Source organism: Marmota monax, unplaced genomic scaffold (genome assembly GCF_021218885.2).
Source record: "Marmota monax isolate L192 unplaced genomic scaffold, Marmota_monax_Labrador192_F-V1.1 WCK01_AAM20220418_F8-fsc00111, whole genome shotgun sequence".
NCBI lineage: Eukaryota > Metazoa > Chordata > Mammalia > Rodentia > Sciuridae > Marmota > Marmota monax.
In genome coordinates, this window is record NW_026695067.1 from 3,415,754 (window position 1) to 3,429,431 (window position 13,678).

The following is a 13,678-nucleotide window of genomic DNA, read 5'->3' on the forward strand; positions in this document are numbered from 1 at the left end:
ATCCCAGTAAAAAGAGTTTCTCTTTTTTCTGGGGAAAAGAGAGAAAAAAGAAAGAAACATAGGCACATTTAGGAGAAAAGATAAGCACTACTTGAGTACCTACTGTATATCAGCCTACTACTGGGCTAGGCGCTTGAGATACAATAAAGCATTCAATTCATCATAAACCCAATTTTATAAATGAAGAAATGGAGACACAGAGATAAAGGAACTAGCTCAAGGTTGGACAACCAAGTAGAAGACCTGGGATTTGAACCCAGGTCTGTCTGCATCCAAGACCACTACTCATAACCACTGAGGGGACCAGCACCCTCACACCATGCGATGGCAGTGAGAGCACTGGATTTGGGCTCAAAGACCCTGCTCATAACCTATTAGGAGTTATGTAGATTTGCTCAAGTCCTTTAATCTCTCCTGACCCCAATGTCTTCATCTGCAAAATGGGGCTCAATTTTGTTGCAAACTATGAAGTGCTATACACACAGGTCAAGGGGCTGGGAAGAAGGTAGAGGTTGGGTGGGGTTGGGTATGGAGTAGGTAGGTGGGATTCAGGGATTGGGGTCGGGGAAGGGAGGGAGAGCATTCTGGAGGTGCTCTTCCATCCCTTGACTGGATAAGAAACCAATGACAGGCAACCCCAACACTGGGTCTGGGGAGAAAACAGGCTAGAGCCTCCAGCACTGTGAACTCCACGATTACATCGATAACATCGCCCTTTCTCCAACATCTGCTTGGGACTAGACAGAAAGTTTTTGCCTGGGAGGGAGCCAGGAGAAAGGCCCCAGCCTGAAACTGTTAGGTAGGAGCTAAATCCAGGGCCAGATTTCCAGGAGGCAGTCCCGGCAAATTTAAAACACCAGGATTTTTAGGTGGGGTGGCCTGAGTTCCTGGGTCCAAATGGCCAGGGACCCACTCTCCACCTGAGGCTTCGTAAGACCATCTCCTGAGCCAATTTCCTCCTCCTTTATGAGGAAATGGGTGGTCCTCACCCACCATGCAAAGTTTCTTTGAGACAAATAATACCATGAGACTGAGCATTCTTCCGCCCTGTGGGGAAGCACAGACATCTCTCCTTTACAGACAGAGAAGGTCAAGGTGGCAGGATCTGTCATCAGAGCCCTGAGCAACCTCCTGGAAGGGAGTCCTAAGGAGGCCTCGGTCAAGGTGGCCCGTTGGAATAGTGGGCTTCTGTCCCCACCCTAAGCCTGGAGTTTGTGGAGACACCCCATCAACCCTACAAGGGCAGAAGGGAGAGAAAAGAGGGGGATGACCCGGGTTGTACCTACTCCCAGAGGGTGTCTTCAGGGGTCCTGGGGGTCAGCGTTTAGGAGGTCCGGACTCTTTGGGGACTTTGTCCCAAATATCCGGGTGCAGCCTAGGTCTGAGGGAGCAGTAAGGGTCCCCTCGACCCTGCCCTGGAAGGAGGAGCTCAGCACGGGCCCTTTAAGAAGGTTGGGGGTGGGGGCAGACGAGGGAGCCCCCGCCTGCCGCCCTCCCGAAACCCGAGCGCGGGTCGGCGCCTGCCCCGCCCCCCGAGTTAAGTACCGCGGGCGCCGAGCCCGGCCCAGCCCCGACGCAGAGCCCTCTCCGCTCGCCGCTTTGCTGTCGGGACTGCGGACTCGGGACTCGGGACTCCTCTACGCGTCGCGCCAGTCCTGCCGCCCAGCCCGCCGCGATGCGCTCCGGCCCGCGGAGCCCGCCTCCAGCCCCCGCCCTGGCCCTGGTTCTGACCCTGGCTCTGCTGGCCCGACGGGCATCTGCAGGTAAGTGGGGGGCTGAGACCTCTCGCTGGAGTTATGAGAGGCTCCTCAGAGGGAAAAGGGACCAGAGGGGCCAGAAGAGGCCCCCAGATGAGGAGTCAAGGGGGTCTGAGCTTTCCCCGCTCCACGCTGCGGTCTCCAGGGTTCACCCTGGGGTGGACATGGGGAACCCCAGAGAAAGCTCTTGATCTGGGTTATGGGGGACTCTGGTTGTCCCAGATTGTCCAGCTTGGGTGACCAGGGGCCCTGGAGTCAGATTGCCTAGGGCGTGGCTCTGCCCTCTGGGATCGTCTAAGCCTGCCTCAGTGCCATCCAGGCTCTGTGTGCCCGGCAGGCTTGGGGTGACCATGTTGGGTGCACTTTGTCACTCAGTGACAGTAGAAGCAGAGACCCCCAACCGCAGATGCCATACGCCATCTTTGGGACTGATGTGTGGCGGGAAATGGAGAAGGAGCCACCCTGCCTCACCCTGTGTATGGCGCCCCCCATGCTTTAGCCATCACCTCCTGGTTGTTTCTGGCCCCCTGCACCTTCCCCTCCCATTGTTCCCAGGTGGTCTTTTTTTTTTTTTGGCTCTGGGGATTGAACCCAGGTGTTTCACCACTGAGCTACACCCCCATACCTTTTTTAAGTTTTGATTTTGAGACAGGTTCTCACTAAGTTGCTTAGGGCCTTGCTAAATTACTGCTGCTGGCTTTTAATTTACAATCCTCCTGCCTCAGCCTCTTGAGCCACTGGGATTACAGGTGTGTGCAACTGTGCCTGGCTCTAGGTGGTCTCTTGGGCCCCTGGCCTCTGCTGCCACTTCCCCCTCTTCCTTCTGCCTTTGTCCCCCGCTCCTTTTCTCTCCTTACTGAGAGGCCTGGTTAGTGACAGGACCACCCATCCTTCAGCCTCCTAGAGGCAAGGCTGGAGCCCCCAAGTATCCTGTGCCCCAGGAGAGGCTCGTCCTTTAAACAGATCCAGGCAGCCACCCCCATGCCACACCTCCCTGTCCCTAGCACTAATGCCCCAGCAGGGACTGAATAAAAGTTTGCCTTCTGAAAGGTGCTGGTCTGCCTCCCCTGTCACCATGCCAGGAATCTCAACATTACAGCATTCTTCCTTTAGTGAAGGCATAGTCTAGTTATGCCATAAGAACCGTGGCCTCAGGGCCCATCGGTCATTACTACCCATGTATGAATCAGTGCTTCAGCCTACATCTTTTGGGACCAATCCCAAGAGCAACTTTGAGCAGAGGAGGGGCCTGAGCTCTCCCTTCCAGGGGCCCAGGCCACACCCTTCTCCCCATCAGATGGGGAAGCCAGTTCTAAAGGAGAGCGTCACGAGGTGCTCAGAAGGGAAATGAGTCAGGGAAGGACCCCCCTGTAATGGGGTGAGTCAGGGCTGAATTGCTGGGCTCCCTGTTTCTACCGCAAAGACCTAGTCCCCTAAGATCTCAGGGTGGGTCTCCAGAGACATGGGAAAGGGGCATCCAAGATGACTGGGGAGGTCAACTCATCCATCCTATGCCCAAGGGAGAGATTCCCAACACCCCCACCTCCTTGGGCTTCAACTGAGGGGCAGTCTCAAGTACCACCAGCAACATGCACATCATGCCAGGCAGTAAGGGGTGCTCAGAAAAGGAAAGGCTGAACTTTGACTTATTCAGGAGACAGAAAAGCAGATTAAAACTCAAACAGCATGCTGGGCGTGGTGGCATGCTCCAGTAATCTGGGCAGTTTGGGAGGTTGAGGCAGGAAGATTGCAAGTTCAAGGCCAGCCTCAGTAACTTAGCAAGGCACTAAGCAACTTGGTGAGACCCTATCTCAAAATGAAAACAGCTGGAGATGTAGCTCAGTGGTAAAGCACCCCTGGATTCAATCCTTAGTACAAAAAAAAGAAAAAGAAAGAAAGAAAGGAAAAATCCTAGTTGTATATGCAAAGATCCAAATCAAAAGTATGGAGCAGAGGAAATCGGGATGGGACAGGGATCCCTGAGATCAGCCCTGGAGTCTGGAAAGGGAGTCAGCATTCCAGGCAGTCCTTGCCTGAGCAAGAGAACTGAGGTGGTGTAAGCTGAGGGGTGTTGGGATCAGAAGGCATATTTTCAGCACAGGCCAAGGAGAGCCATTGGGCTGGAGCATTGAAACCGTAAATGGCAAAATGAAGCCCATAGCCTATGCCCAGTTGGCGATTGGAAGCCAATGAAGGCTCTAGGGCAGGAAAGTGGCAAGGTGCCTGTGGAATTTTATAATGTTAAGCTGACCTCTGACTTTAGGATTTGGAAATGGGGAGGGGGTGAAAGAGCTGGTATTCTCACCCCTGCCATCCCCATCCCCACCATGCACTGCTCCCCCCTCGTCCCCCCAGCCCCTGTGCCAGGCAGAGCTCCTGTCCAACAAACCTGTCACCATGCCTGGCCCAGCTCCCTGCAATAGGGGCAGCCCCTACCTGAGGAAGGCTTCCCTCTCCACTGTCCTGGAGACTCTCCATCACTCATCAGCAGCCTGGGAGTCGGGCATTCTTGGACTATCTGTACAAATTGGGAAACCGAGGCCCCAGGGAGTAAGCAAGGTGTCCTAAGTCCCAAGAAGAGCTCCCAGCCCTGCGTCATTATGACCTATGGATGAAAAATGTGCCTCCAGCTCCTTCCAGGCCCTGTGGAGGCCCTGAGCAGAGGAGCAGGCCCTGGGAGAGAGGGGGTGTGAGCCAGTGCCTGGAGGACAGGCACACAAGAAAGGAGATGGCATTGATTTTTTTTTTTTTTTAGAAGTAGTTGGACACAATACCTTTATTTTGTTTATTTATTTTTATGTGGTGCTGAGGATTGAACCCAGGGCCTCGCACGTGCTAGACAAGAGCTCTTCCACTGAGCCACAACCCCAGCCCTAGAGATGGCATTTCTGTCTGTATGAAAAAAAACCCTAGGAGGTCAGAGGGAGCGCAGAGCATACAGGGACGATGGCTCCTGTACCTCTTCTTTGCCCTGGCCTGGCTTGACTGTGAAAGGCAGAGAGTGAGGGACTGAGGTGGGACCCCCATGCAGCGCCTGACCTGCAGGGTTTTGTTACCTGGATAGGAACTCTGAACTGAGGGGTGCTGCAGAGAGCAGGGCAGGGGCCAGAGCCTTGTCCCAGCCCACTCGGACTCTAGAAAAGCTGTCCCTGAACCAAGTGTAACTGAGCCCCCTCCCGCACCCACCAGCCCAGGCAGGATAAGAAGGGCCTTTCAGTGCTGCTGCTCAGGGTGGGAGCGGCTGGGGGAGGGTGGGCCGCGCCAGGTGGGCCCTGTGGCTGGCGGCTGGCGGGAGCGTGTGCAGCTCGCAGAGGAAGTGTATAGGCTGCCTCTGGGAACTGGGCGTGCTGCCCGAAAGGGTGGGCAGGGGAGGGGGAGTTGGAAATAGCCCTGACGTCCACTCTCACTGGCGCTCACAGATGTGGGTGCACAGAAGAGGACGCAGAGACGCACGGACCATGGGCACAGCCCCCCTCACCAACCCAGACAAAGGGGCTGACACCAGGAGCCCGTCTCAGGGGTCCCTACCTCCCAGACCTGGCCTGGGCAGCACCGTGGGGAGAAGTGAGCCAGGGTGGGGTCAAAGGGCGTTGTGCTGAGCAGGTGGACAGGGGGGTGATCCAGGGCTTGGGCCTGCTCCCTCTGCTCTCTCACTGCCTCTCCCCCAAATCTTGGCAGCATCAGCTCCCTTCTTGCCTCCAACATACCCTCTGACCTGGCATGGGTCCAGTTCTATAGAACCTTCTAGAGTTAAGACTTTCTCCAGGTACAGGCAGAGCCTGGGTTTCACACTAACTGTATTACCATCATTCCTGAATTGGTGTGAATAATTTTGGAAATGAATTAAATTCAAATGAACAGCTCTGTGCTTGAACTCTCTCTAGGGTAGGAGTTCCTAGCTCTCCGCTTCTCGGGAGACTCCTTACTTCCAAGCAGGGCAAAGGAGGGAGCCATCTTATCCCTGAGCTCTGACCTCCAGACACCTCTTGATGGGCCCTGGCCATGTTACAGCAGCACTGCTGGTCGGGAAACAGCCCCACAGGTCACTCCTTGGACACACAACCATGGCGTCCTTACCCACCCCAACAACAGCAGGCCTTCCTGGATCTGGCCCAGTGGCCACACCCCACAGAGGGCTTAGGCCCTCCAGCAGGGAGAGACGGCTCCCTGCTCCTGTCCCCACATAATCCTCCAGCAATTGTCCCCCACCTCTCTAAACCCTCTACCTTTTCAGAGCCGAAGCAAATCCCTTCAAAAAGCCCCCCACACCTTAGCTAGGGCAGCCAATGAAGCCACCTCTGTCTTAGATGTAAGGTGTTACCCCTGAGGCTGCTGTCACAGTGGCTTGGTGGCCTGGGTGGATCTGGCCAGGGACAGTGCCTGTCTTGTTGGCCATTGCTTCCTCCTGTTCCATGCCGACCCACGCCCGTCGGCTCCCAGACCTGGTGTGCGTTAGCCAGGCCACCAGCCGTGCCTCATGCTTAAACGTTTCAGCGTGGCTCTCTCTCTGGTGGCTTAATGGTTGGTCGGTCAGTTGTCCTGGTGTGTCAGCGAGACTGCCTCCCTCCCTGGACTCTACTGCAGAACCCCCACCCCAGACCAGCTCACCCCCTGCTGTGGTTCAGCGGGAATTCGAAGCTCAGGGCAAGAAAGTTGCCGGACCAGAGTCACACAGAGCCTCCTGTAGGCCTCCCTGACCTTTGTCCCTATTCCCTGACTTGGGTGGCAGCCTCGCCCACAGGACCAGAAGCTTCCCTGGGGTGGACGTCCCCTCTGCTTTCTCTAGGGCTCTCCATCACACTGCTGAGCTCGGGGCTAGGCCCACAGAGGGCCGGGAGGCTTTCCAACAATGGCCTCTTACACCTGAGTCCCGCTGGGGGCAGCAGAGCCCAGGAACACAGGGCCCCTGTCCCTCCCAAATTCATGCCTAGCAGCTCCCTGAACGTATGTTTGTAGATTGGGTTTTTGTGTAAGATGTGGTCTTGACAGAGGGTCATGTGACTTTAAAAAGAAAAAGAAAAAAAATCTTTGAAAACTTCCTGGCTTTCAAAGATTCCCAAATCAGACTGATACCAAGGTTTCCTGGAAGATGTCCTTCCCCAGGTAGTGCTGTCCCCAGGAACCTGAAGGCGGGGTGCAGGCCAGGACCCCAGCTTCCTGGCAGCCAGGCCTGGGAGCTGTGGGTCTCTCCTGCCCCAACTTCCCGCTCCTGTTCTTCCTGGAAGCATGTAACATCGCTGAGCCCCCAGCGGGGAATGCCTCCTTGTCTGTAGGGCTGTGCCCTTCTCTTCCCCCCAGGGTATCAGCTTCCATGTTCAAGGTTATCCTGTGTCCCAGGGATGGCTGATGAAGTAGGCCATCAGATAACCATCCATTGTTCCCTGCACCCTCCACCTCTGTCCACACTGATCTTTGCAACTGGCCTTCCCTCCCCTCCCCTCCAAGGCTTGGCCCAGCAGGACACCCTCTGGGAGACTTTTCTAACCACAGATGGTCCTGAGACCCACAGCCTGCTCTGCTCTCTCCTGGGATCCTGCCCACTCTCACTGGCCCTCTGCCCCCTGGTCCATGGCCTTCATCAGTCTGACACCTAGCAGATGTGTGTGTGTGTGTGCATGTGTACACACACTCCGACACACGGCGCTATTCAGCAAGCTCTGGTAAGGAGCGTGTCCAGCCCCTGAGCCAGCAGCCCTGGGGGAAACCCCCAACTCAGGACACACAGCCTTTGGCTCCACAGACAGGGCAGGGCCTCTGGCCTGGGCCGGTCTACTCTCTGGGGACCTAAAGGGAACTGGGAAGAGGAGAGCAACTTCCGTTCCCACCTAAGAGCAACCCCTTCCCCCGCCCACATTTCAGGAGGGAGCAGCTATAAATATCAATGGGCCCAGGATGCTGATTCCCACGACACGGCCCCTCCCTGCCCCCTTTGCTTGTGCACAGCAGCTGGGGCCAGGCTGGCTGTCCTGCAGCTGGAGGCCAGCCAGGGAGGCCTCAGGCGCTGGTACACACCACACACACAGAGAGACACACACACACACTCACTTCCCATCCAGATCAGGGAAGGAACAAATCACCCTTTACCCTTTTTGGGAGTCTCCTGTCCTGACTCCCCTCTTCCCCTTCTGAGTCCTCAGCTCCCTGGGGACTACATGGGGGGCGGGGTGAGCAGGAGCAGTTGCTAACATGGTGTGAGAGAGCTGGGATTGCATTCCAGCCCTACTACTCTATGTGTGACCTTGGGCAAGTGACTTGGCCCCTCCAAGCCTCTCCTCTCCGTTTTCTCCTCTCTAAAGTGGAAGTAAGCCAGGCACGGTGCACACGCCTATAATCCCCCAAGGCTGGCTGGCTGGCTCTCCATTGCAAGTTCAAGGCCAGGCTCAGTAACTTAGTGAGACCCTGTCTCTAAATTTAAGAAAGGGCTGGGGATGTGGCTCAGTGGTTAAGCACCCCTAGGTTCAATCCCTGGTACAAAAATAAATAAATAAATGACCAGAAAACCTCCTAGCAATTCCATGTGTTAAGGATTTAACAAGATTCTTGACCTGAAATAAACACCCAGCTGGGTCTGCACCTGAGGTCACTGTTAGGGTCACTACCGTGTTCTTCCTGGGGTCGGGCACAGAGCAGTATGGGAGCCTTCATCAGGAGCCTTTAGGAAGTTTCCAAGGCAAGAGCTCAGAAGAGGTGAGTCTGTGGGGGATCAAGTGGCACAGGGGAGGTGGCTCTCCAGGACGGCATCAGCCAGCTTCTGCTTACCAGCCCAGGACCCTACAAAAGTAAGGCCCCTGCATCTGTCTGGCTGCGTGCCAAGCTCAAACTTCCCCCACCCGCAGGAGAAGCAGAGACAGCCCCTCAAAGCCCTCCAGGGCCCACTTCCCAAGGTCCACAGCCCCTGGGCAGGACACAGGAGCTGGAGGCAGCAAGAACCCAGTCAGTGGGGTCGAGCCACTGACCAAGTAGAACTCAGACCCGGTCTGCAGAGCAGGTGGCTGGGGAGAAGAGAGTGAATGTCTGCTCATGGGCCAGACAGCCTAGAAGCCTATCTTTTCCTTGCTCTCTGCCAATCTCTTAGGGGTTCCCTCTTGGTATACCTAGACTCTGGCCAGGGCACAGTGACATGAGATGACTCAACTGCCAAAACTACCATGGAGCTGTTAACCACCACCCATGATAAACAATGGTGGCTACATCATGAGGAGCAGAAATCCAGACTGAAGGAGGTGAAGGATCCTCTCTGGGGTGTTGGTAATGCCTGAGGTCCCTCTGTGTGAAATTGGAGCTGGGGAAGTGAGGGGAAATGAGTGTCCAGAGGTGGCTAGAGTGGAGCAAGCAGCCTGAGGCAGTGACAACTGCAGGGACCCTCTGGATCAGGGGCTGGCCAGAGCCTAGGCCTCCAGATTGAGATCCATCTGTGTGGACAATCTGCCTTCACCCCCAAAGGGATAACTTTTCTCCATTGGCCACCGGGCAGAATCCAGCAAGCTCCCCGGATATGTGCTAGTAGAATCCAGGCGCCTTCCCTTGGCCAAGTTTCCATCTCCAGGCATCTGGAGCCCAGCTGAGCCCTTCTAGGGAAGGATAATCAGGCGGGGTCCTGTTCCTCCAAGTACTGACAGCCCTGGGATGAGGGAGATTGTTATAGGGATCTGAGCCTGTGATAAGTTGAGATACCTGGCCCTGCTGTGTGGCCTTGGGCAGACTCCTGTCCCTCTCTGGGCCTTTGAGTGGGATCTTCAGTCTTCCAGATCAGCTCTAAATTTCTGAGCTCAAGCCTATTGAGAATAGGGTAGGGGAATTATGCTCCTGTCCAGAGAAAGCAAACTGTTCATCCTGGGTCACACAGCAGGGCAGGCAGGTCCTGAAATGGGGCTGAGAGGCAGCCTCTGGCATTGGGAAATTACTTTCCTAAGTTGGCATGGAGCCCTGGGGCTCTCCCGGGAAGAGCGTAGCAGCTCCTCTCCACCCCCGTTCCCATCTTCCACCCGCTGGCCCCAGCCCCACCCTGCCAAAAATAAACCCAGACCACCCCATCTAGTACCCAGCAGACCCACCCGGCCCTTCACAGCCAGTTGAGTCACCGCTCAGAGCTGCTCCTTTTTTAACTGTCTGAGTCACTGGTTGTGGCTCTGGCTCCAAGACACATGCCCCAGGCTGGAGTCACCCCACCGCCCTGAGGAAGCACAGCCACGAGGGGTCCGGTAGAGGCCAGGAGCAGGTGTGAGGCCTGTGATGGCCTCAGCTTGTCACCTCTCAGGCTGGGGACTCCCTCCCCAGCAAGCCAGAGACCAGAGCTGTCCCCAAGAGTCCTGGCTTTGCCCTGTCCCTTCCTTCCATTTGAGGACCTTGGGACGGGGCTGGATGTGGCTCAGTGGTGCAGCACTTCCTAGCATGCGCAGGACCCTGGCTTCCATCCCAGATACCACAAACAACAACAAATGATAAAGGATCGTGGTGACAAGTTCACTGCAGGGCCTCTATCCTGCACCTACTAAGAACAGAGGGTCCCCAGGCCCTGGGACAGGAGGGGCTGCGGTCTGACCTGTGGAGCAAGGGCCACAGAGATGCCTGATTCCTTGCTCACCTGGATCCAACTGAGATCCTGCTGTGCCTAGAGCACACTGAGACTCTAGGGAACAGAAACCCCTCTCAGGCTTCCTTGAGCCTCCCCTTTCCCCTCTGCCCCAGGGTCAGCTGGCCTGCAGGCCGCTCTCCCCAGCCCTGCTCTCCCATCTTGTCCTCCCCCGGTTCTGCCTCCCCATCTCTGGTCCCTTTTCTCTGGGTCCCCTTCATGGAGCGCTGGTGGAGTCTGAGGTGCTTCCTCTGCTGCTGGCACCCCGGCCCTCCTGGTCCTCCTCAGTAGACATCACAGACCCCACCTCCACCCATGCCCACATGGGACTCTGAGCCCCAGGGACAATCCCGAGAGACATTTTCTATCCTCCTCACTCGGGTCTCCTCCCCAGCCCCAAAGCACAGGCTACATCCTGTCCCAGCGAATTCAGGATCCCACAGGCACTTCCTTGGGGGCTAGGGGTGGGCAGGGGCCTGGGAATGGCCCCACCCCGCAGCCCCTGCCTGAGCAGGAGCCTGCATGGCCTCAAACCAGTCCCTCCGTCTGTGGCTATGGCCCCCAGCTATAAATAGGGGCTCTGAGTCTATTTTCTTAAAAAACAAGCACCAGACTCAGTCACCACAGGCCCAGAAAAGCACTCCCTGCCGGGGCAGTCCCCACCCTCTCTGGCCGCTGTGTCTAACCCCTGCCTTTGAGCACAGGGGCCCTGGAGGGCTGGAAAGCAGGGGTGCGGCCAGGTGGCAGAGAGCTGGGGTGGGCTCCCAGCGGGGCCAGGCGGGGATGTGGCCGCCACTGGCGCCCTGCAGCAGCCCTCCCTCCTCCCTTTCCATCTTCTTTCACTGTCCCCAAGACTCACAGTGTTAACAGAGAGGTGGCAGTAACGCAGATCCCCAAGTCCTAGCTGAGCGTCTTTGAACCCCAGTTGAAGAGAAGGTGCCTTGGGTCAGGGGTGGATGGACTGGTTCCTGCAGGAACAAAGGGACAGAAGAGCTTTGGGGTACGGGGCGGGACAGGGAAGGCCCGCCGAGCCCAGGCAGGGAATGGGGACCTGCTAGGTGTCCATGAGAAAGCCCAGGGTCCAGCGAAGCTGGTGTCGAGTGTCCAGGGGAGGTGACAGGAAAGCCTGGCTGGCAGCGGCAAGGCCATCCCTGGGCTCCAGTTGTGCTGGGGTCTGGAGGCCTGGCCCTGGGGGGAGGGAGGCATGGAAGGCGCCCAGGCAGGGAAGGAGGATGCAGGGACCCAGTTCAGGTGTGCGGTGGCTGCTGCTAGAGGGACAGGAAGGTCCTTGAACCAGGCAGAGGAGAAGGAGACGAACTTAAAGGAGAATTTAGAAGCAGGATTGAAAATATGGGTATTCGTCAACTTTGGGGAGGGAGGAAGAAGAGGGTCTAGGGTGACTCAGGTGGCTGCTGGCTGGACCTTCACTGACTGGAGAGCAGGTTGGGGAGAGGTGACTCTGAGGCCGGCTTATGGTGGGTGGTCTTAGATGTCCTGCATGTCCTGTGGGCACATCAGCTAAGAGGCCATGTCTGAGGTTGGAGGAGAAAAGGTGTGCGAGAGAGAGTGGGAGCCGTGAGCCTGGCCCCCGGGGCCGCGGGACTGACAGTGCCAGCTGGAGGGATCCTGCCCAGGAGGTGAGACCTCAGCATGGGGACCTCTGGAGGGCCACAGCCTCCTACTGGCAGTGCCTGGAGCTTGCTGCATGCCTGTCTGTGTGGGGAGCTCTGCCTGATGGAACCCCTCTAATGGGGCCAAATGCCACCTCCATTTGATCCCTTTAGTCCCCTAGATGCTAATGTTCCCTCTGCAGCCCGTATCCGTGGGTCTCATGATGTACAGGTAGCTTGTCAGGGGACATGGGCCCTGGGTCGTGTCCTTAGGAGCTTCTAGCCCGTGGGGGTACAGCGCAGTGGACGAGTGCGTGCTTGGGCCAGGGTTGGGGCTTAGTGGTAGAGCATTTGCCTGGCACATGAGAAATACTGGGGTCGATCCTCAGCACCACATAAAAATAAATAAAATAAAAGTACTGTGTCCACCTACAACTAAAGAAAAAAGGAAAAGTGTGCACGCTTAGTGTAATGTAAGCAAGGCCCTGGTTGGATTCCCAGCACCAAAAAAACAAAAAGCAGCAGCTTCCAGCCTGGCTAGGCTTGTGGCCATTTATACTAGAGGTGGCTCTGCTGTACTCACTGTGGTGACCACAGCTTTCTGCCAGCCACTGACCCTGGGGTCCAGGCATATATCATTCTCTCCTCTTAGACCCCTTTCATGGATGGGAAAACTGAGGCCAGAGAGAGCATGGGGCACGTGTCTCTGAATGACATGGGGGAGGCCTCTGACCTGGCATCTGCTCTGGACAAGGGACTTTTTTCTGGGTCATTCTGCTCTTCTTCCCTGTGTGTCACATGGGGAACTAAGGATGAGATGGCCGTGGCTTTTCCAAGGCGCATGGCCACCGGGCTTCAGGTCCAAGCCACTGTCCAGATCCACCACCATTGTTTCCCGCCCCAGCTCACACACTCACACTCTCCAAGGTAGCCTGCCAGGCAGGGGAGCCCAGCCACGTCCCCACAGCCTTGTCCTTAGGACCTTCTTGCCCCGTGGCTGCTGAGCCAAGGAGAGACTGGGAGAAGAACAGTAGGTTCCCCACTCTGAATCCTGCCCAGGGGAGGCCCAGGGTAGAGTCCAGACCCCCTGCCCTCCTGACCCCTTCCTGACCTTCAAGCCCCCCAGTGGGCAGGGCTGGCCACCTCCCACCAGCCCCCAGGCAGGTCCCTTCCTCTTCTGGCAGTCCCAAAGCCAGACCTCACAACCCCTCCAGAAGAGGCTGATGCTTTCCTGCCCCGCCCACCCCCACCCCTCCCTGACACAGGGAGCCTCAGGGGGGCAAGAAGGGAAAAAGTGTGTCTCCGCAGGCACAGGCTGAGGGCCAGCTCTCACACCCTCATCCTCTGCAGCCAGGGCAGATGTTCCACTTCCGATCCACAGCCTGCTTCTTGGGCCTGGGGTGTTGCACACACACCCTGCCAACACCCCCAGCACCCAGCCCCAGCCACACCCAGCTCCACCTCTGCTCCCTGTGAGGCCGAGCATGAGGGAGTGTCCTCTCTGAGCCTCAGCTTCCTCGCCTGTAGAACGGGAGCCGGAGGAGCCGGGTGAGTTGCTGGCCAGGTGAGTTCCTCCTCTTTCTCTTTCCAGCAAGAGGGGCCACTGAGATGAGAGCCCCACGTCCCCTAGGTCCTGGAAAGTCAGGGACTGGGGATGTGGAAAAGAGCCAAGAGATCCACCCATCTCCCCGAACAAGGAGGAAAATTATAAGGCAGGGAAAAGCCTCCTGGAATGGCTC

General features: G+C 56.8%; 1 protein-coding gene across 1 annotated transcript in view; it reads left to right on the forward strand.

Annotated features, from left to right (window-relative positions):
- The first annotated feature begins 1,578 nt into the window (after positions 1-1,578).
- Cspg4 (chondroitin sulfate proteoglycan 4) overlaps positions 1,579-13,678 on the forward strand; it is a 36,201-nt gene continuing 24,101 nt past the window's right edge. Inside the window, exon 1 of the mRNA XM_046428101.1 lies at positions 1,579-1,763. Coding sequence (XP_046284057.1) covers positions 1,676-1,763 — 88 coding nt within the window. The 5' untranslated portion in view covers positions 1,579-1,675. The remainder of the gene's footprint in view (positions 1,764-13,678) is intronic.